The sequence below is a fragment of the Scyliorhinus canicula genome, chromosome 8, assembly GCF_902713615.1.
Source record: "Scyliorhinus canicula chromosome 8, sScyCan1.1, whole genome shotgun sequence".
NCBI lineage: Eukaryota > Metazoa > Chordata > Chondrichthyes > Carcharhiniformes > Scyliorhinidae > Scyliorhinus > Scyliorhinus canicula.
Genome location: NC_052153.1, coordinates 81701073 through 81723635, shown reverse-complemented (window position 1 = coordinate 81723635; position 22563 = coordinate 81701073). Strand labels below are relative to the sequence as shown.

The 22563-nt window shown below is 43.5% G+C and overlaps 1 protein-coding gene across 1 annotated transcript in view; it reads right to left on the bottom strand.

Annotated features, from left to right (window-relative positions):
• Window positions 1–1012: 1012 nt before the first annotated feature.
• isca1 (iron-sulfur cluster assembly 1) overlaps window positions 1013–22563 on the bottom strand; it is a 34880-nt gene continuing 13329 nt past the window's right edge. Inside the window, exons 3-4 of the mRNA XM_038804823.1 lie at window positions 15952–16057; window positions 1013–2974 (exon numbers count right to left, since the gene is read on the bottom strand). Of these exons, the coding sequence (XP_038660751.1) occupies window positions 2826–2974; window positions 15952–16057 (255 nt within the window). The 3' untranslated portion in view covers window positions 1013–2825. The remainder of the gene's footprint in view (window positions 2975–15951; window positions 16058–22563) is intronic.

Sequence of the window (22563 nt, the reverse complement as noted above, 5' to 3'; positions counted from 1 at the left end):
TTATTTTAACCATTCCTCAGTGTCATGTGAGAGTACCTTTAAGAAATGGGTGTTTATTACTGCAATGGTGTCAGAGAGTGGGTGGAGCTGGGCTGTCTGTCAGCTTTTTACTTTAGTTTTTGAGCAGGCTGCAGGGTGTGTTTTAGTTTCGTTTTCAGTGTTGGAGCTGAAGCCAGACAGAGCAGGTGTACTGCTGTTCTCTCTGCCATCAAAAGACTATCTCTTGATCATTTGGTGAATTCAGAATTATAAATGTTTTCAGTAGTGACTTTAACCTGATGTGCTTCTGTTAAAGGTTATGTTTTTGTAAGTCTTCTGGATGTTAAAAGGACAGCGATAGCATTACTTAGTGTTGTACTCTTTGGGGGTTGTATTTGAATTAATGATTGCCAATATGTTCACGGTTTGTTTTAAAAAGGTTAACTTGAGTTAATGGAATAAACATTGTTTTGCTTTAAAAAAATACTTTTCCATTTCTGCTGTACCACACCTGTAGAGTGGGCCATGTGCTCTCCATACCACAATCTATTAAAAGTTGCACATCAGGTGAACTCCATGATACACTTTGGGGTTCTCTAAACCCTGGCCCATAACATCAGTGTTCTGCATTTATCTTATGGTGCTGCTTATACAGTAGTGCTAGCTTCTGCAGCTAAGGTGGGTCAGGCAGCAGAGGCACACTTGTGCATGCACTGCAGCATTAATGACCATGAGGAAAGATCCAAGAGCCAGAAATGAAAATCAGATGCATGACTTTTGAGCAACTACATGTGCAATACCTAGTTTATGTTTCACCCAATGTTATGGAATCGGTCCTACAATGTAAATGGGGACACGCCAGGTCAGATGCTTGGAGAATCTTAAAGTTAAATATTGATGATAGATTTGAACCCACATCATGGACTTTAGTTTAAACTACTGGCAGATATGTTTTGGTGTAACAAGTTGGCAATTTCTACTTCCTCTTAAGCCAGTAAGATCATCACTTGTGAAATGCTACTTACACAGCACATCTAATATTGGACTTTATTTTTAAAAATAAATACAACCTTTTGTTAATAGTCCAAGAAAATGGCAACCTATGTCAGCACAATCAATAGATTACAAAATCTTATTTAAACTGAAATTTCTGAATTACAATGTATATTCAAAGTTACAAAATTATTAAAACTGAGACCATTTAAAATACACTTTATACATTACTTTATACATTTAATTTCTATTAGAAACTTTTTTAAATATTTCATGGAGATGAAATAAAATTAAGAATTACTGGAACTTTCTCCAAATTGGCTCAATAATACACGCATTCTATAGCTGCACGGGAAGCAAACAACAAATAAAAGCGGTGAACCATCAAGAATTCAATAACTCCTGATACTAATTCTTGATAGATGGTAAACAGATTAAATTTCAAAGCCCCAACATTTGCATCCCTCTAATGGGACAGAGCATAACACATGAATTTCTGGCTCACAAATGATCAAATCTGCACAATCATGAAGCAACAGCAATAATCTTATGAACATATGAAGTAGAAGCAAAAGTAGGCCACTTGGCGGCCCCTTGGCTCTGCTTTTCACCACTCCATAAGATCATAGCTAATCTGATTGTAACTTCAACCCCACATTCCTGCTTACCCTGATAACCTTTCATCTCCTTGTTAATCATGAATTCATCTAGCACTGCCTTGAAAATATTTCAGGATTTTGCTTCCACTGCCTTGAGGAAGAGTTCCAGAGACTCACAACCATCTGAGAAACTATTTCTCTTCATCGCCATCTTAAATGAGCAACCCCTTATTTTTAAACAGCGACCCCTAGTTCTAGATTCTCCGATAAGAGAAACCATCCTCTCCACATCCACCCTGTCAATACCCCTCGGATCTTAAAGGTTTTGATCAAGTCGCCTCTTACTCTTCTAAACTCGAGTGGATACAAACTTAATCTTACCGCGTCATTCATACTGCTGGGTTCATTTATACTAGGTCAAAAAACGTGAAAGAGATCTGACTGTAGACAATATTTTCTAGTTTCATTAATCTGAAAAATAATTTTGTATCTGATTTTCTTGGTGGAACAGCATATTGGACTGTACAGTGACATAATAGTGTAGAATGTAGATATTCCAATTGATTGAGCTTCCATTTTCATCCTTTCCATTTTGCACCTGTAGAAGTTCATTGTGGATAAGGAGATCGCTGGCACCTAACAATTGTCTGGTTTTTTTTGTAGCAAAGCTTTCAAAAGGAATTGATTTTTTACCTAATGTAAAGCTGTTGTGAAAAATAGATTTTGTGAAGAGTGAACAAAAATGCTAGTTGCACCTTGTTAATAGCTTTGTATTTGACAATAATAAAATGGAATAATAAAAAGGCTCAAACAAGCCTTTTATTTTATATGTTTTTTAAATTCTGGTTTTGGCAGTTTGTATTGGCCATAAATATGAAAAATACAGAAACATGAAGACGAATATACCAAATCCAAGAACTTATTTCTCTTCAGATGAGAAAGGGATGTTGTATTTATCTGAATCAGGCACAAAATTTATAGCACTTCAGTTACACATACACTTGAGATTATCCATTATATCATGATTGAACACAAAAAAAAATGAAAGCATCTTACACCATCACCTCTTGTGCAAAGTTCCCCACCAGGAGAAAAATCTATCGTTAGTGCCAAAATACCAGAGATGCATTTTCACTTGTTTTCCTCTTCAAAACTCATTAAAACAAAGATTCAGCTACACTCAATGGCCTAAATGAAATGTCAGTGCCTCAACACAACGGCACATTAGTGTTCATTTTACACTGTTGGTTTTAGTTAAAAGTGAAAACTTTCTCCACAACCACAGGTTCCTTTGATGTTAGGATTGTGGAACACAAATTCACTAGCGAGCTTATTTTCAGTATAGTGCATTTCTGTTCCTAAAAGTGTCAACTGTGCCTTCTTTTCAATGAATATTCGAACACCTGCAAGATAAAATGAAAAGCAAAAACATCCTTATTACCATGGTAACAACAAATAGGCCTTCCTCTTTATACAATATAACTCATCATTACCTCTGGAATCTCCCAAGGATCTATCCTTGGCTGTCTTCTCTCTCTTCCCCCCCCCCCACCCCCACAAATTTCTCATCTGATGATGCCCTTTGACATCATCCAATGTTAGGGTTGCACACATGTGCCAATATCACCTAACTCAGGGATTGGAAAACAGCTCGTCTGAACTTTGCATCCAGTCCTGGAGTTGCAACAAGCTGGAAAACCTTGCCAGGTCATTCAGGGGTCTACGAAGTATTCTCAGGAACACAAATCGGAAACTTGAGAGAGGAAATAACTCCGATTACCTGTTTTTACATGTGGAGTGATCCTTGTTGAAAGATAACATGAAGTGATTCAAGGTAAGCCAAGGAATTGTGGCGAGAGGAGGGTGTTTTACGAGATGGACTGCATGTCCCATGAGAGGAGGGGGAAATGAACACTAACATTTACAATGTAACAAGCCCTCTGATTATCTTCTGATTTCTGTTGACTTTGAAGTTAAATACTGGGTGGGACAGGCCTAACTGAAGTGATTTAAAGTGTCAGTTGGCACAAATATAGGCACAAAAATAACATTTACAAGTAATTGCTCATCAAATATTTAAAATGATTTGGCAAACATTTATGTAGTCCTGATTCAATAATTTATTGATCAATAATTATTTTATCCCTTTCCATAACACAACCATTATCTGTGCATCTGATATCTGCAAATGAATAGCTGTTTTCTGAATAACATTATTTAAATACTCTCAAGTTTCAATTCAGCAGCCAGGGGCTCTTCCTGTGTTGTCATGTTCTAATCTTTATGTCCATTAATGATTACATTACTATTAATTGTGATCACACCTCATGGTCGTGTATGTCAAGTGCCAAACAACAGATCAACAATATATCCATACATTGGTTCTAGTTATTTCAAGCCATGTGGGCACACTTCCTCACATAGTTAAAATTAACCCTTAATCTACCATGAATTCATACAAAAATCAGATAAAAAGGAACTTAGCACAAAGTATAAAAAGTTAAAAGCATTAAAATAATTCACATTTCTTAAGCGCACCCATACTGCTGCTGAGGAGAGTTCCAGGATTTTGATTCGGTGACAATATTTCTAAGTCAGGATAATGCTGACTTTGAGGAAAATTGCAGGTGATGATGCTCTCATGCGCCTGTTGCCCTAGTTCTTCTAGGTGGTAGAGGTTATGGATCTAGAAGGTGCTGCCACAAGTTGCTGTAGTGCATCTTGTAGACTGTGCACAGTGTGCTGGTGTTGATGGGAGTGAATGTTTAAGGTAGTTCATGTGGTACCAATAAAAGGTGTGTTGCTTTCTCCTGGAATTCTCCTGGAGTTCTTTGATTTTTGTTGGAGCTGCACTCATCCAGCCGAACGGGAGACATTCTATCACACTCTTAAATTTTTCCTTGTAGATGGTGAACAGTCTTTGGGGAGTCAGGAGGTGAGCTACCCCATGCGTCCCAGCCCCTGGTGTGATCTTAGCCCTAGTATTTATGTGGCTGGCCCAATTAAGTTTCTGCTCATTAGTGACTTCCAGAATGTTGAATGCAGAGAATTGAATGATAGTATTGCCACTGAATGTTGAGGGGAAGGGTGAGATTCTCTTATTGGAGATAGTCATCACAGAAAACGTTGTATCATATGTGTTACTGGCCACTTAATCAGCCCAAGTCTGAATGTTGCCCAGATCTTGCCACGTACAAGCAAAGATACACAAGTATCCGAGGAATTGTGAATAGTACTGAACATTGTGTAAATCAGTAAACATCAGCACGGACTTTATGATTTAAAAAAAAATGTTTTTATTAAGACATTTGTGTGTGTGTATATAGGAATTGAAATAACAAATAAATAGCCAACACTCCACCCTCCCTGCCACTACGCTCCACCTCCCCTTCCTCCTTTCTTAAACTCCAACCACCCCCCCCCACTGCTGACTTAACTAATCTTGAAGTAGTCAATGAATGGTTTCCATCTCCAGGCAAACCCCTCCACAGACCCCCTCAAGGCAAACTTGATTTTTTCCATCCTGAGGAATTCAGTGAGGTCGCTCACTCCCGGTTTCAGAGGCCCCGAGTGCCTCCATTCCAGTAAGATCCGTCTCCAGGCTACCAGGGAGGCAAAGGCCAGCACATCAACCTCTCTCACCCCCTGGACTCCCGGGTCTTCCAACACTCCAAAGATTGCCACTTCTGGACTTGGGACCACCTTCACCTAACCCTGCCTGTTACCTCTGGATGAAACTGTTCTAATGCTTTGCTGCCCAATTCCAACTTGCACCAAGTTTCATCCACCCATCACCTTACACCCAGTGGTGGCTCACCGACATCATTTTGCAATATGACAATGCTTTGCTTTTAATACCACCATTATTTTCAAATATCATCATGGCCTCTCAGTTCATCAGCCCCCACAACCATCTGACATTTTGCAATCCTCCAATTCTGGCCTCTTGTACATCCCAGATTTTAACGGCTCCACTATTAGTTGCCTTGCCTGGGCCCTTTGATCTGAACTTAGCTCCACCTCCTTTATGACACCCCTTCAAATCTATCCTTTTGGACAAGTTTTTGGTCACCTGTCCTAATTTTTCATGACTGACAAATCTTTTTGATAACACTCCCCTTAAAATGATTTGAGATGTTTTACTATGTTTTAGGGACCGAATGAATACAAATTGCTTTTGTAGATTTAAATAATCCCTGGTTACATATACTACATTTAATCATGATACCCAATCAATGCAATCATCCTTTGCCATCACATTGGTTTTTCCAACTTTGAATTACGGAAGATCTCATTACTTAGGCCAATACTGAAATACTGCGTGGATTTTTTTCTTAATGTTTTGTTCATGGGATGTGAGCATTGCTGGCTAGGCCACATTTATCACCTATCCCTAATTCCCCTTCAGAGATGCTGGTGGTATGCTGCCTTCTTGAACTGTTGCAGTCGATGTGGTGTAGAAACACCCACGGTACTGGTAGGAAGGGAGTTCCATGTCAGGATGTTATGTGACTTGGGAAGTGGTGTTTTCGCGTGCATCTGCTGCCCTTGTCCTTCCAAGTGGTAAGACATCTTGATGAGTACTAATGTGGTACTTCATTGGTATGGTACAGTGGTGATTCCAGGAATTAATGTTATAATTAAGAAATAAAACTTGAATTGTTTTTAATTGAAGCAGAGAAGGTCAGGGCAGCTGGAAACTCAGGGGTTATATGTATTTTTTAGTTCTTCCAATTAAGGGGCAATTTAGTATGGTCAATCCAGCTACCCAGCATATCTTTGGGTTGTATAGGTGAGAACCCATGCAGACACAGGGAGAATGTGCAAACTCCACACGGACAGTGGAGCGGGATCAAACCCTTAGCGTCGTGAGGCAGCAGTACTAAACTGCGTCACCATGCCAGGGGTTATATATTTGACATTGAATTGGTTGAACATTAGAGGAATATAAAAGAATTAAGAGAAAGAACTGTGAAACAGAATTATGATCAGTTGAAAAGTTAGCATAATACAGAAGTAAAATCCGCATGGCTTTCCTGGGTGCTATAATGTTTATGTCCAAAAATAACAAAAACAATCTGTAAAAATCCGGCAATACTATGTTTAAGTCACAGCAGCATCAGTACAATACCTGTACAAAACAATTAAGAGATAAGGATTTACGTTACAAGTGGAGTTGAATCAAAACTGATTTTTTTTGTTGGACTGAAATAACAGGAAGGGATCACCTGCCTGAATATAATTATAATATAACATGCTGCGGATACGAAGTAACTTTGTGTAACGGGAGGTTTAAGCACACGGACTACAGGTCAATAAAACAAAGTTCCTTTATTCCGCCGACATAAAACTGCATGAATGGTCAATGGAAAATGCAACTCCAAGAAACAACTACTTAGACTATTTGATTCTCCAGATTTCTGTGCTAGATGGGGCCATGGCTACTCACCAGGCTTGCCCAGTTCCCCTCACTCTAGTGAGGCGCCTCAGGCTCAGGAGTGCTGCCAGTTAGATCCCATTTTACCTTCCTGGCTCTTATCAGGGGTTTAAGATGCCCAATGTTCCTACCACACTGCCATTCACAAGAGCCGATATTTGGCCTTGCCGTTTTATTCTCCCCCTGCACCAAATCACAGCCTCTTATCCATGCCTCAGCTTGTCAAAGACGCTCCCCCCTACAGGAATGGGTCCACAGAAGGTGACCAGTATCCCTGCTCGGTGTTCCTCCCTCTCCATCGTCAACTGCTGTCAGAGACCCTACATTATTTGGGATTTTGACCCAAGTGTAACAATCTTGCATTTGCAAGATTGGAAACAATATTGCTATTTTATGAAGCCAATTTTCTTGCAAAGTCCAAATTTCACAAATTAAACCTGGAACACTACCTTCAAAAGCTTGATTCTATTCTAGGCAGATGATTTTCCAGAAAATATTAAAGTCTCACGAACTTTGTATTGAAGCGTGCAATAACTTGAATTAAAATAATCTTTATTATTGTCACAAGTAGGCTTACATTAACACTGCAATGAAGCTGCTGTGAAAATCCCCTAGTCACCACATTCCGGCGCCTGTTCGGGTACACAGAGGAAGAATTCAGAATGTCCAATTCACCACATGTCTTTAAGGACTTGTGGGAGTAAACCGGAGCACACGAAGGAAACCCACACCGACATGGGGAGAACGTGCAGATTCTGCACAGTGACCCAAGCCAGATATCGAACCTTGGACCTTGATGCTGAAGCAACAGTGCTAACTACTACTGTGCCACTAGCTATCAAACCTATGTATTAATCTCTTTTCTCACCCAAATAAATCAATGGCTGAGACATTTTTGTAATAGGCAGTTTATTTAAAGGCAGTTACATATTAGTAATCATGCCAAATTTGCCCACATTACTTCAAAAGCTACCTAGATTAGTGCGGGGTTGCTAGTATGATTGTAAATTTCTTCTCATAGGATACTGCTGGAGATTAATTTGTAAAGCAGTGCAAGTGAGATTGGAAAACATCAGTTTGATGAATGATACATTTTCTAATCTTGCTGAAAAACATTTGCAGGAAATCTTGAACAATTACTTTTTTTTCTCTCAGAACTTTAAAAGAAATGTTCAACTGCACTTTGATGAATGGTACTTAGTTTTGACTTTTTGGTTTGTCGGGTTGATACGTGAAAGTCTGTTTTTTAATTTTGTGTTTTGTGCAATTTTTGACATTTAATACTGGGAAATAAAACAAAACAGAAACTCAAATGATCAATAGTAATGAAATGTAGATTCATAAGAAAATATGAATATGCTGAAAATAAGAACGGCATTGACAAATATTAATATATTTACTGATTGGAGATGCCTTGTTTTAAATCAAGACCACTTTTTAATATTTCCTCTAAGGTATATTGGTATCTGGTCACTGTAATGTCATTACCGTGTGCTGGATGGAGTTTGTATGCATATGAAATATATATGATGTAATATGTATCAATGCCACTTTGATGGAGAAGGAAACCATCTGTGCCCACGTGAACTAGAGTAATAAAGTTCATCGAGTAGTTAAATCAGACCAGACCATTAAATCATACCATTAATTACTGACTGGTCACGGTCTTTGCAGCTATCCCATCAGGATGCCCTTGACTGAAAATCGAAGGGGACAGGAGAGGAGAAAGTTTATGAAAGTTACATTACAGGTTAAATACTAGAAGATTTGATGAGCTACACGTGTACTTTTAAGCTTCTTTTGAATTAACAACTTTATTTAATTGCTACAGATATCCTTAGGACATGGTTCAGGCTTCCAACAGAGGAAGAATAACTCATGTTCTGTGTCAGGGTATCTTTAGTGAACATCTGCTTCACCAGGAAACTAAGCTATGGATAGTTGAGCACAGCATGAATATCTGATTTTACATTTAAAGCTTTCGCCGTGACATTGGTTCAAATTGTTAATTCCAATACACAAGATAACTTCAGAGCTATGAACAAGTTTCATAAGATTAATGAGGCAATGTGATTAATCTATATAATGCTGATAAATATTTGCTTCTGCTACATGTCTCAATAAGCCCAATTTTTATTTATAGCTCAAGATATGGTCTGTCAGTACCCCGATGTCAGTCAGGAAGGTCGGAGTTGGGCAGCACGGTGGCCTACTGGTTAGCACAGCTGCCTCACGGCGCTGAGGTCTCAGGTTCGATCCCGGCTCTGGGTCACTGTCCGTGTGGAGTTTGCACATTCTCCCCGTGTCTGCGTGGGTTTCGCCCCCACAACCCAAAAATGTGCAGAGTAGGTGGATTGGCCACACTAAATTGCCCCCTTAATTGGAAAAAATAATTGGATAATCTAAATTTATTTTTAAAAAAAAGGAAGGTCAGAGTTATTGTTCCAAATGCAATTATTGACATAAATTTATTGTTAATTTGGGGTATACTGGCCCCCAGATTAAATTCCGATTCACTATAAGAATGGGCTTGGTTGCCCAAGTAATCCTTTATGCTGCAAATAAGCAAAGTATTTGGCAAGCACAGAAATCATAACAACAAAAGTTTTATAGATTAATCTAACTAATCTTGCCACCTGTGTTAAAATCAGTTGGAATGAACAAATTCAAACATTAAATGTTAATTTCCTTCAGGTTATATTTAATTTCATTGAGTGTTTGCAAGTATACAAGAAAATTATATAATGCAATGATTTAGGTGCAATTTTATTCTGAAGATTGTCATCAACTGTATAACTAATTCATATATAAATTAATAGGTATTGAAATATAGCTGAAATTCCTCGCCGTGGAGCAATGCAGAGCAAGCTCAGTGCAAATACATGCATCACAATCTTCGTCTTAGGCAGTAATAATAATCTTTATTGTCACAAGTAGGCTTACATTAACACTGCAATAAAGTTACTGTGAAAATCCCCTAGTCGCCACATTCTGACGCCTTTTCGGGTACAGAGAGGGAGAATTCAGAATGTCCAATTCACCTAACAGCACATCATTTTCGGGACTTGTGGGAGGAAACCGGAGCAGACACAGGGAAAACGTGCAGGCTCGCACAGACAGTGACCCAAGCCGGGAATCGAACCTGGGACCCTGGCGCTGTGATGGAACAGTGCTAACCACTGTGCTACCTGCTTCAACTCTGGTTTGATGAGCTCTCAGATGGTTGATAAGTCCAATGGGCGATCTGAAGACCTGCCATTTGAAGCATGGCTAGGTGAGTTGTTTGGAGGTTTGTGGTGATTTCTTGAAAGAACCTCCATTTTGGTCAGTCACAAGCCAAGATCTCTCATGAGTCAATGCTTTTTTTTTGTTCTCTTCAGTAATGCTTTGAGGACATCCCAAAATGTTAGCACTAGTGATAATTTACCGAAATTCACTAGACTCTGGGGTGGTCCCGGTGGATTGGAAATTAGCAAACGTGACGCCACTGTTTAAAAAAGGAGGTAGGCAGAAAGCAGGAAATTATAGGCCAGTGAGTTTAACTTCGGTAATAGGGAAGATGCTGGAATCTATCATCAAGGAAGAAATTGCGAGGCATCTGGATAGAAATTGTCCCATTGGACAGACGCAGCATGGGTTCGTAAAAGGCAGGTCGTGCCTAACTAATTTAGTGGAATTTTTTGAGGACATTACCAGTGCAGTAGATAACGGGGAGCCGATGGATGTGGTATATCTGGATTTCCAGAAAGCCTTTGACAAGATGCCACACAAAAGGTTGCTGCATAAGATAAAGATGCATGGCATTAAGGGTAAAGTAGTAGCATGGATAGAGGATTGGTTAATTAATAGAAAGCAAAGAGTTGGGATAAATGGGTGTTTCTCTGATTGGCAATCAGTAGCTAGTGGTGTCCCTCAGGGATCCGTGTTGGGCCCACAATTGTTCACAATTTACATTGATGATTTGGAGTTGGGGACCAAGGGCAATGTGTCCAAGTTTGCAGATGACACTAAGATGAGTGGTAAAGCGAAAAGTGCAGAGGATACTGGAAGTCTGCAGAGGGATTTGGATAGGTTAAGTGAATGGGCTAGGGTCTGGCAGATGGAATACAATGTTGACAAATGTGAGGTTATCCATTTTGGTAGGAATAACAGCAAACGGGATTATTATTTAAACGATAAAATATTAAAGCATGCCGCTGTTCAGAGAGACTTGGGTGTGCTAGTGCATGAGTCACAGAAGGTTGGTTTTCAAGTGCAACAGGTGATTAAGAAGGCAAATGGAATTTTGTCCTTCATTGCTAGAGGGATGGAGTTTAAGACTAGGGAGGTTATGTTGCAATTGTATAAGGTGTTAGTGCGGCCACACCTGGAGTATTGTGTTCAGTTTTGGTCTCCTTACTTGAGAAAGGACGTACTGGCGCTGGAGGGTGTGCAGAGGAGATTCACTAGGTTAATCCCAGATCTGAAGGGGTTGGATTATGAGGAGAGGTTGAGTAGACTGGGACTGTACTCGTTGGAATTTAGAAGGATGAGGGGGGATCTTATAGAAACATTTAAAATTATGAAGGGAATAGATAGGATAGATGCGGGCAGGTTGTTTCCACTGGCGGGTGACAGCAAAACTAGGGGGCATAGCCTCAAAATAAGGGGAAGTAGATTTAGGACTGAGTTTAGGAGGAACTTCTTCACCCAAAGGGTTGTGAATCTATGGAATTCCTTGCCCAGTGAAGCAGTTGAGGCTCCTTCATTACATGTTTTTAAGGTAAGGATAGATAGTTTTTTGAAGAATAAAGGGATTAAGGGTTATGGTGTTCGGGCCGGAAAGTGGAGCTGAGTCCACAAAAGATCAGCCATGATCTAATTGAATGGCGGAGCAGGCTCGAGGGGCCAGATGGCCTACTCCTGCTCCTAGTTCTTATGTTTCTGATGTTCTCCTGGGAACCTCCTGTTGCTTTAGAGTCAGAATATAGCTGTTCACTCCTCTCCACTTCCCCCAACGTCTCATTCCCTGAACTACTTCCAGATCGGGGTTTATATTCTGTGTGAAGTTCCTCCAATTGGGAAGAAGCTCCACCCCTTGGGTTACCTGAGTAGCTCATATCCGGAGGTGTAGGAGGGGAATCGGATGCTATACAAGCTCTGTCCGTGTAGGGGGTCATAACACTTAGTTTTCCAGGTATTAAGTGAAAGGTCCATTTTCTCATATGCTTCATAGGAGGAATCGGCAACGACCCGCCCAACCTTGGTTGAGAGTGAGTGCGTACATAAGTACCATCTACATACTAAACATCTGACTGAAATTGGAATGGTTTTGTTTTGGATTGGATTGGATGCGGCACAGATCGACAAGTTTCCCATCTGTTCTGTAGATGATCTCAACGCCTGTGTGCAATTTACTGGAAATGAGGTGCAGTATTGCAGTGAGAAAAATGGAGAAGATAGACCATCTGGTAATTGGGATGCAAAACACATGCCGGGATCTTCCACTCGTTCAAATTATGTTTGAGACCTGGAATGATAGGATCTTCATGGAGAACACCAACAGTGACAGACCTGAATGCCGCACTGCCATCACAGCTAGGGAACTCAGGTGCCTTAACATCAACATTTCCACCTTCAGAGACTTACAGCATTCAGGCGATGGTCAAGTGAAGGGCCAAGACTGTGGGTGCCAAGACTCATGATTGCCTGACTCACCTTAATAAGGAATGAGCATGCCACCGTCATCAGTGCAAACGTCCCTACACTTGAGACAACACATCCCCAAGGAGGGATTCTACACTGACCTTGAACAATCCCTAGCTTGTGTCCTACCAGATGACAAACTGACCCTCCTCAGAGATTTCAACGCCAAAGGAATCGGGAAGGACACCATAAGTAGGGTGTGATAGGCAAGGAAGCAGTAGGGGTAGAACATTTCAACAAAGCCCTCCTCCTCAAGGAATGTTTACAACTTGACCTTATCATAACCAACACCCAGATCCATCAGCAAGACAAGCACAAGACCTCACGGCAACACCCACAGTCCAAATAATGACACTTGCCCGACTAAATCATCTTTCGAGCAAGGAATTGCAGAGATTTGTACTAATGACAGCTGGATTGGTCATTGCCTTATCCAATGTACCATCTTCATCAGCCTGACTCCCAAACAATGAAGGCAACAGAAGCAATGCTGCTAGAAAAATATCAAAAGGTCTCCAAGATTCTAAACGAAAAGCAAAATGTTGCGGATACTGGAAATTGCAAATAAAAACAGAAATGCTGGAAAGACATAGCAGGCCTGGCAGCACCTGTGAAGCAAGAAACAGAGTTAATATTGAGTCTGTATGACTCCTTCATTCTTCTTCTGGAGGGCCCCATTGACCAGAAACGTAACTTGAGTGGCCATATAATTATCGTGGCTAGAACAGCAGGTCAGAGTCTGAGAATTTGTGATGATAAACTCACCTCCTGACACCCAAACCTGTATACCATCTATTGGGCAAAAGTTATGCATGTGATGGAATACTCCCCACTGGCCAGGATCACAGCTTCGACAATAAGCTTGACATTATCCAGGCCAAAATCTCCCACTTGTTGAACAAGAATGTTTGAGGAGGCGATGGCTTAGTGGTATTGACACTGGACTAGTAATCTAGAAAACCAGGATAAAGCTCTGGAGTCCCGGGTTCAAATCCCACCATGACTGATGGTGAAATTTGAATTCAATTTTTTTTTTAAAGTCAGGAATTAAAAGTCTACCGATGACCATGAAACCATTGCCAAAAAAAACGGTTGTAAAAAAACCTCATCTGGTTCACGAATGTTCTTCAAAGAACAAAGAAAAGTACAGCACAGGAACAGGCCCTTCAGCCCTCCAAGTCCGTGCCGACCATGCTGCCCGACTAAAGACACTTCCTAGGGCCGTATCCCTCTATTCCCATCCTATTCATGTATTTGTCAAGATGCGCCTTAAATGTCACTATCGTCCCTGCTTCCACCACCTCCTCTGGCAGCGAGTTCCAGGCACCCACTACCCTCTGTGTAAAAACCTTGCCTCGTACATCTACTCTAAACCTTGCCCCTCGCACCTTAAACCTATGCCCCTAGCAATTGACCCCTCTACCCTGGGGAAAAGCCTCTGACTATCCACACTGTCAATGCCCCTCATAATTTTGTAGACCTCTATCAGGTCGCCCCTCAACCTCCGTCGTTCCAGTGAGAACAAACCAAGTTTATTCAACCGCTCTTCATAGCTAATGCCCTCCATACCAGGCAACATCCTGGTAAATCTCTTCTGCAACCTCTCTAAAGCCTCCACATCCTTCTGGTAGTGTGGCGACCAGAATTGAACACTATACTCCAAGTGTGGCCTAACTAAGGTTCTATACAGCTGCAACATGACTTGCCAGTTCTCATTGGGCTAAATCGCTGGCTTTTAAAGCAGACCAAGGAGGCCAGCAGCACAGTTCGATTCCCGTATCATCCTCCCCGGACAGGGGCCGGAATGTGGCGACTAGGGGCTTTTCACAGTAACTTCACTGAAGCCTACTCGTGACACTAAGCGATTTTCATTTCATTTTCATTTATACTCAATGCCCCGGCCAATGAAGGCAAGCATGCCGTATGCCTTCTTGACCACCTTCTCCACCTGTAAATCTGTCATCCTTACCCAGTCTGGCCTCGATGTGATTCAAGACCCACACAGCGATGTGGTTGACTCTTAACTTTCCCCACTGAAATGGCCTAAGCAAGCACTCATTTCAAGGGCATTTAGGGATGAGCAAGAAATGCTGGCCCAGCCAGTGACACTCACATCCTAAGAACAAATTTTTAAAAACATGAGAAATAGGAGCCAGACTAGACTCGATGACCTGTCAAGTTCTGAAAGGTCAGCAACCTGAAACATTATTGCTCTCTCCACAGATGCTGACTGATCTGCTGAATATTTCCCGCATTTTGTTTTTATTTCAGATTTCCAACAGCCACAGTATTTTGTTTTTGTATGACTCCAGTCATATTTGGTTGGCTTTTAATGCCTCGGGGCAATTAGGAATGCACAATAACACTGCTATCTCATTGTTACCCAAATTTCAAGAACAAACTTGAAAAGTTCTGTAATCATTACTGCAATACAACCTCTGCTCCATTGACGTGGCCTATTATAGTTATATTGTATCATGGTCCCAGAGACAAGCAGAGAACAACGTCACCAAGTCTTCTTGCCAAAGGTGAAAGATACAAGGAATTATTTAATGAGGAAGACCTCTTAACCCTCAGAGACATGTCAGAGAAGATTAAAATGTCCAACAAGATAAAAATAAGTAAACCTAAAGCCATGTGTCAGATAAAACAGTGCTAGTGAACAAAAGGTATGTTTAATGTTGTGAATTTGCCCTTCACAACAGATCTTTGTAAGTGTTTCCTGATACAGAGGGCGATCAGCAGTTAGAATACAAGAATAGTTGAGGTCAAGACATATGACAAATTTAAGAAACAGATTTTGTAATTGGAAGACGGTAGAATTCATATTCTGGAAGGGCAACATTAAATGTATCTTATGAACCTATGAATCTCATTAACAGTGCATCTGGCTAAGTAACACAGCAAAGACCTGCCATTGTGAGTCTGAATAGTTGCCACAGCGCAATAGTATCGGGCTTTGCGTCGATTTCAGTGTGAACTGTTCTATTTTGAGTTTTATTTCATTTTACATTCTCAATTTTAGGCAATGTATGTAGGCTATGTACTGCAGGAAACCTGAGGAAAGTAATCGTACAGGTCGCTTGAGGTTCTACTGCAATATTTTTAGTAAGATTTTAAAATGGGAGGAAATATGACACAGATTAAGGTCTGGACTAGATGCTTCAGTGTTTACAATATTCAACAAAGATTTAGAATAAAGCATAAAAACTGATAGGTAACCCTTTTAAAGTGTGTATCTCCAACTAGTACACTTACCATCCTGGATTACTTCTTCGTCTGATTCTCTTTTCTCTTTTGTGTATTCTAAAGTATAAGACAGACCATTGCATCCTCTAGTTCGAACTCCGATCTTCAATCCGATCTATTTTAGAATTTTAGAAAAACAAGTTGTTCACTTCCTTAATCACATTTGCTGGCCTCCAAGAAATATTTAAACTATGGCCAATTTCACTCTCTCGTTAATTTTTTTTCACCATTTAAAAAAGAAATCTTTCAGAAGATGCTGTTTGGAGGCCAATCAACTCAGCCTCAGGCCATATTTATAGGAGTTCCTCAGGGTAGTGACCGAGGCCCAATCATTTTCAGTTTCTTTGTTAACAACCTTCTCTTTTTCTTTAAAAACGCATTTTACTACAAACTTGTATCAAGTAGGTTACAGCAAATAAACACCCCGGGAAACATACTTCCCAATAATCAGCTATACAGTTTGTACAGATTTTTCTCCTTTTGCACCCTCCCCTCCCAATCACCCACCCCCCCACGACGAACATCCCCCACCTTTTCTCAAACTCCCCTGCTGAGCCCTTAACTCATATTTTATCTTTTCTAACCACAGGAAGCCATACAGGTCACCCAACCATGCTGCTACCCCCGGTGACGATGCCGACCGCCACTCCAGCAAAATTCATCGCTGTGCAATCAGAGAGGCGAAGGCCATGACATCGGCCTTCCTCCTCTCCATCAACTTCGGCTTCTCTGAAACCCCAAATATCGCCACCAAAGGGTCCGAGTCCACCTCCTCCTCTACTACCCTGGCTAAAACCATGAACAACCCTGACCAGAATCTTCCCAATTTTTTGCAACCCCAAAACGTGCACGTGATTCGCTGGCCCCCGCCCATACCTCTCGCACTCATCTGCTACTCCCTGGAAGAACCCACTCATTCTCGGCCGAGTCATATGCACCCTGTGCACCACCTTAAACTGTATCAGGCTCATCCTTGCACAAGAGGAGGTCCCGTTTACCCTTTGCAATGCCTCACTCCATACTCCCCAATTGATCTCCATTCCCAACTCCGCTTCCCATTGATCTTCACCACCCGCTTGCCTCCCTGCTCCCCCAGCCACTTAGATATATCCCCAATTCTTCCCTCCCCTTCAACATCCGGAAGCAGCAGTCGCTCCAGGAGGGTATATCCCAGCAATCTCGGGAACTCCTTCTAGACCTTTAGTGCAAAGTACCTAATCTATAGGTACCTGAACTCACTACCCCTCGGCAGCTCTACCCTCTCCCTGAGCTCCTCCAGACTGGTGAACCCTTCCTCCAAATACAAATCCCTCACCTTGACCAGCCCCACTTCCCTCCACCTCCTGTATACACTATCCATCCCCTGCCGGCTCAAACCCATGATTCTCGCACAGCGGCGTTAGCACCGACATCCCTTCCACCCTAAAATGCCTCCTCATTCCATATGAAGATTCCATATCTTCACTGTGGACTGCATCACTGGGCTCCCTGAATACCTACTTGGAGCCATTGGCAATGCTGCCATCACCATAGCCCTCAAACTAGACGCCTTACAAGATTCCTCCTCCATCCTAACCCACTCTACCCCTTCTCCTTCCCACCACCGCCGCACCTTGTCCACTTTCACCGCCCAATAATAATGAAGCAAGTTTGGCAACGGCAAACCCCCCTCTGCCCCTGCCTCTGTAGCAGGGTCCTCTCCACCCTCGGCACCTTCCCCGCACGGACAAAGTCAAAAATGACTGTGTCCACTTTCCGAAAAAGGTCTTTGGTATAAAGATCGGGGGAGCCTGAAAGATAAACAAGAACCTCGGCAGAATATTCATTTTCATCACTTGGACCCTCCCTGCCAACGTTAAGTGCAGTGTATCCCACCTCTTAAGAGCCTCCCTGGCCTCCTCCATCAGCTTTGTTAAGTTCCACTTATGGAGCCCCGTCCATTCCCTCGCTACCTGAATCCCCAAATACCTAAACCTATCCCTCGCTACCGTAAATGGCATCCCCCCTAAATTAGCCCGCTGTGCCAGTTCATTCACCGGGAATACCTCGCTGTTCCCTACATTCAGCTTGTACCCAGAGATTCCTCGAAACCTCCCCAACAGGCCCATAATCCTTCCCATACTCTCCAACGGATCCGAAACATACAGCAAGAGGTCATCGGCATAGAGCGACACTGCATGCTCCCTCTGTCCCTTCATTATCCCCTGCCACTCTGCCGACCCCCTGAAAGCCATCGCCAATGGCTCTATGGACAGCGCAAACAGCAGTGGTGACAGCGGGCACCCCTGCCTCATACCCTGTGTAAGTCAAAGCTTCATGCGCTCCTATCATTCGTCCTCACCCTTGCTCTTGGTGCCACATACAGCAACCGTACCCATGCCACAAATCCCAGCCCAAACCCAAACCTTCCCAAAACTTCGTACTCGTACCGCCACTCCACCCGATCAAATGCTTTCTCCGCGTCCATGGACATCACAACCTCCAGTACCAGAGCCCTCGACGGATTCATCACCACATTCACCAGCCGCCTTATATTACTCGCGAGCTGCCTGCCCTTCACGAAGCCTGTTTGATCTTCTGCAACCACCCCCGGGACACAATCCTCCATCCTTCCCGCCAACAACTTAGCCAATACTTTCACATCCGGGCTCAATAGTGATATGGGTCTATACGACCCACATTCCACCGGATCCTTCCCTTTTTTGGGATTAGTGTGATTACTGCCTGCGTCATCGTCTCTAGAAATTCCCCCTTCTCCAGTGCTTCATTAAACGCCCCCAACAGATGTGGTGCCAGGTCCGCCACAAATTCCTTATAAAATTCCACCGGGTACCCATCCGGCCCAGGGGCCTTCCCCGGCTTCATACCCCTGATACTAACCAGCATCTCCCTCAGCCCCAGAGATTCCTCCAACGTCTGCCTCTTTGCTTCCTCCACCTGGAGAAATTCTAGCTCGTCTAGAAACCGCCCCATGTCCCCCTCCTCTCCTCCTGGGTCTGCCTCATAAAATCCCTGGTAATACTCTCTAAATGCCTCATTTATCGTCCCTGGCTCTGACACCACATCCCCAGCCCGGATCTTCAATATTTCCCTGGACGCAGCCTGTCTCCGCAGCTGGCTCACCTTCTCCCCATACCTGTATTGCACCCCCCTTGCCCTACGCAGTTGCCCTACAGCCTTCCCTGTTGTCAGCCTGTCAAATTACCCCAGCACCATTTTCTTTATTGCCAATCCCTCCACGGTGGGCACCCTTGAATATTCCCTGTCCACCTCCACTATCTCGCTCACTAGACGGTTATGTTCCGCCCTCCTTTCCTTATTTGCACGAACAGTAAACAAAATAATTTCTCTCCGGACCACTGCCTTCAATGCTCCCCAAAGAAATGCCCGCCGCCACCTCCCCATTGTGATTCAACTCCACATAATCCCTAATCGCCAATCGCACCTTATCACAAAAACCCCCATCTACCAACAACCTCGAGTCAAACGTCCACCCCAGCCTCTGTTCGTCCTGTTCTAAACCAAATCTCCAGCTAGTGGGGTGCATGCTCAGAGATAACTATCCCCGCACACTCTGCCCCCTCCACCCCAACCAAAATCTCCTGACTCACTACAAAGTAGTCAATCCTCGAAAACACCTTATAGACGTGTGAAAAGAGAATACGCCCTTCCCCCTGGATTCTGAAAACACCTTGGGTCCACCATACCCATCCTCTCCATAAACCCCCCCAGTTGCCTTGCTATTCGTACCCTACCCATCGACCTGGGGCTCGATCTATCCACCCTCAGCTCCAGGACACCGTTGAAATCTCCACCTTAGATCAACTGGTGCATGGCCAAATCCGGGATTTCTGCCAGCAACCCCCTCATAAAACCCACATCATCCCAATTTGGGCATACACATTTACCAACACTACTGGTGCCCCTTCCAATACCCCACTCACATTCACATATCTCCCACCCGGATCTCTCACCTCCTTCGCCCTCACAAATTCCATTACTTTGCTCATTAAAATGGCCACACCCCTCGGTTTCAAATCAAACCCCGAGTGAAAAACCTGCCCGACCCACCCCTTCCTTAACCTAACCTGGTCCTTCACATGGAGGCGCGTCTCCAGCAGAAAGACTACCCCAGCTTTCAAGTTCCTGAGGTGCGTGAACACCCGCGACCTTTTAACCGGCCCTTCAGTCCCCAGACTTTCCACGTTACCAATCCCCTCTACCGTCCGTCATCTTCCCCACTTAACTCCTGCCACTTTAATTCCACTCTGTACCTAGCTCATCGTAGATGGCCCCTTTCTTCACCCTTGACCATGTCATCCCTCACCGCCTGCCATGTCGCAGAACCCCCCCCCCCCCCCGCTTTTCCCCTTCCCCTTCTTCCCCCCCACCACTCCCCCCCCCCCCCCACCCCTCTTGGCCTTCTCCTCCACCACCTCACTTCCATTCACCAACCTGCTAGCGCAGCTGCCCCTGCCCAAAGGAACCTCCTAATGACCCCTCCCTCCCCCCCAGCTCAAGGAAGAAGGCCTCCTCGTGGCCTTACCCTCCCCCATCCAAACATGGACTTCTCCTGAACTCCTGGCTTTCTTCTCCAAAAGCATACGAACAAATGTTAAACACAAACAGTCACATAAAACAGGAGGGGGGATGGGAACATCCATCCCCACATAAACTTTTCACCCCTACAACTCCTTACAATCTCAACATTGAACAGAAACCGCCACCCCCAACAAAAAAAAAAGGCGAATATTCCCCAGTACCTACACCCAATTCAAACATGCTCCCGACCATTACATAGTGCCAGCACCCCGATTCCTAAGCATTGTCCGCTACTTCTCCCCCAGTTTATGCTCCTTAATGAAGTCTTAGGCATCTTCTGGGGTCTCGAAATAATATTCCCGGCCTCCAAACGTCACCCATAATTTCACCGGGTACAGCAACCCAAATCTGATCTGCCACCGGTACAGCACCACCTTGGCCTTGTTGAAACCTGCCTGCCGTTTTGCCAACTCGGCTCCAATATCCTGATAAATTTGGACGTTATTTCCCTCCCAGTCGCAGCTACACTTCTCCCTGGCCCACCGTAGAATTTTCTCTTTCTCCACAAATTTGTGGAGTCTCACAATCACCGCCCGCGGCGGCTCCCAGCTCTAGGCTTTTGCCTCAGGGATCTATGCACTCGGTCCACTTCAGGTGCCTTATGTAGCACCCCTTCTGCCTCCAGCCCCGCCAGCACCTTCGAGACGTACCTTGTGGCACTCACACCTCCCACTCCTTCAGGCAGGCCCACTATTCGCAGGTTCTGTCTTCTCAAGGTATTCTCCTGCTCCTCAACCTTTGCCCTCAGCGTTTTACAAAGGTCTCCTAGGAGCCCCACCTCTGCCTCCAGAGCCGCCACACGATCGCTGTGGTCCGAGATCACTCCTTCAATCTCCCGAATCTGTGACCCCTGCACCTCCAAACACTTCTCCATCCGCTCCAGAGTACTCTTCAGGGGTGCCACAGCTTCTGCAATGGCCTCTGCATGATCCCCACACATTTCTTTCCCCTGTTTATGGAACTCCTCCTTGATAAAAGTCATCAGTTCCTGTATCTGGGGCCTTCCAGCTTGCCCCTCCCCCGCTTGTATGCTGGAAGAGACTGTCTGTGAAGCACAAGACTGTTTCAACTTTTCAGCCAAATCTCTCACTGTTTTCTGCCGGGTCTGGTGATCAGAAGACATACCATTCCAGGGGTAAACTACTCCTCTAAAATTCACCTACGCTTTTTCATCAAAATTCCACCCGGTTCTATATAAAAAGAGATCTTTTCTGTGACTTTAAGCAGGAGCAACACTGTATGTTGCACCCCATGGTCACAACCGGAAGTCCCCGTTAACAACCTTCTCTTGACCATAAGATCAGAAATGGGGATGTCCCCTGATGATTGAAAATGATTAATACCATTTGCAATTCCTTGGATACTGAAGCAGGCCATGCCTGCTTGCAGCAAGACCTGGACAACATTCAGGCTTGAGCTGATAAGTGGCAAGTACCATTCATACCACACAGGTAACCCACCGATGACCACCCCTCAAATGAGTGAAAATCTAAACATCTCCTCCCTGACTTTCAACTGCATTACCATTGTTGAAACTCCGACCATAAACATTCAGGGGTACCATTAACCAGTAATTTATCAACCACCTAACTCAGTATGGTATGGTCACAGTTTGAGGTCGGAGGTTGGGAATTCAACAGCAAGTAACCTTACTCCACAATACTTGTCCACCATCGACAAGGCACAACTCAGGAGCATGGTGGAATACTCTTCATATGCTTGGATGAGCAAAAACACTAAGAAGCTCGACACAATCCAGGAAAAACCACTTGGTTTGGTAGCCTTTTACCACCAGAAGACAGTAGCAGAAATGTACACCATTGATAAGATGCACTGCAACATTCACCAAGCTTTCTTTGACAGTGCCTTCTAAACCTATGGCTTCTAACATCTACAAGAACTAGGGCAGGCGATGCATGGGAATACCACCATCTGTAAGTTCGCCTACAGGCCACAAATTCTGACTTGATTCAGTATCGCCACTACTTCACTATTGCTCGGTCAAAAATCTGGAACTTC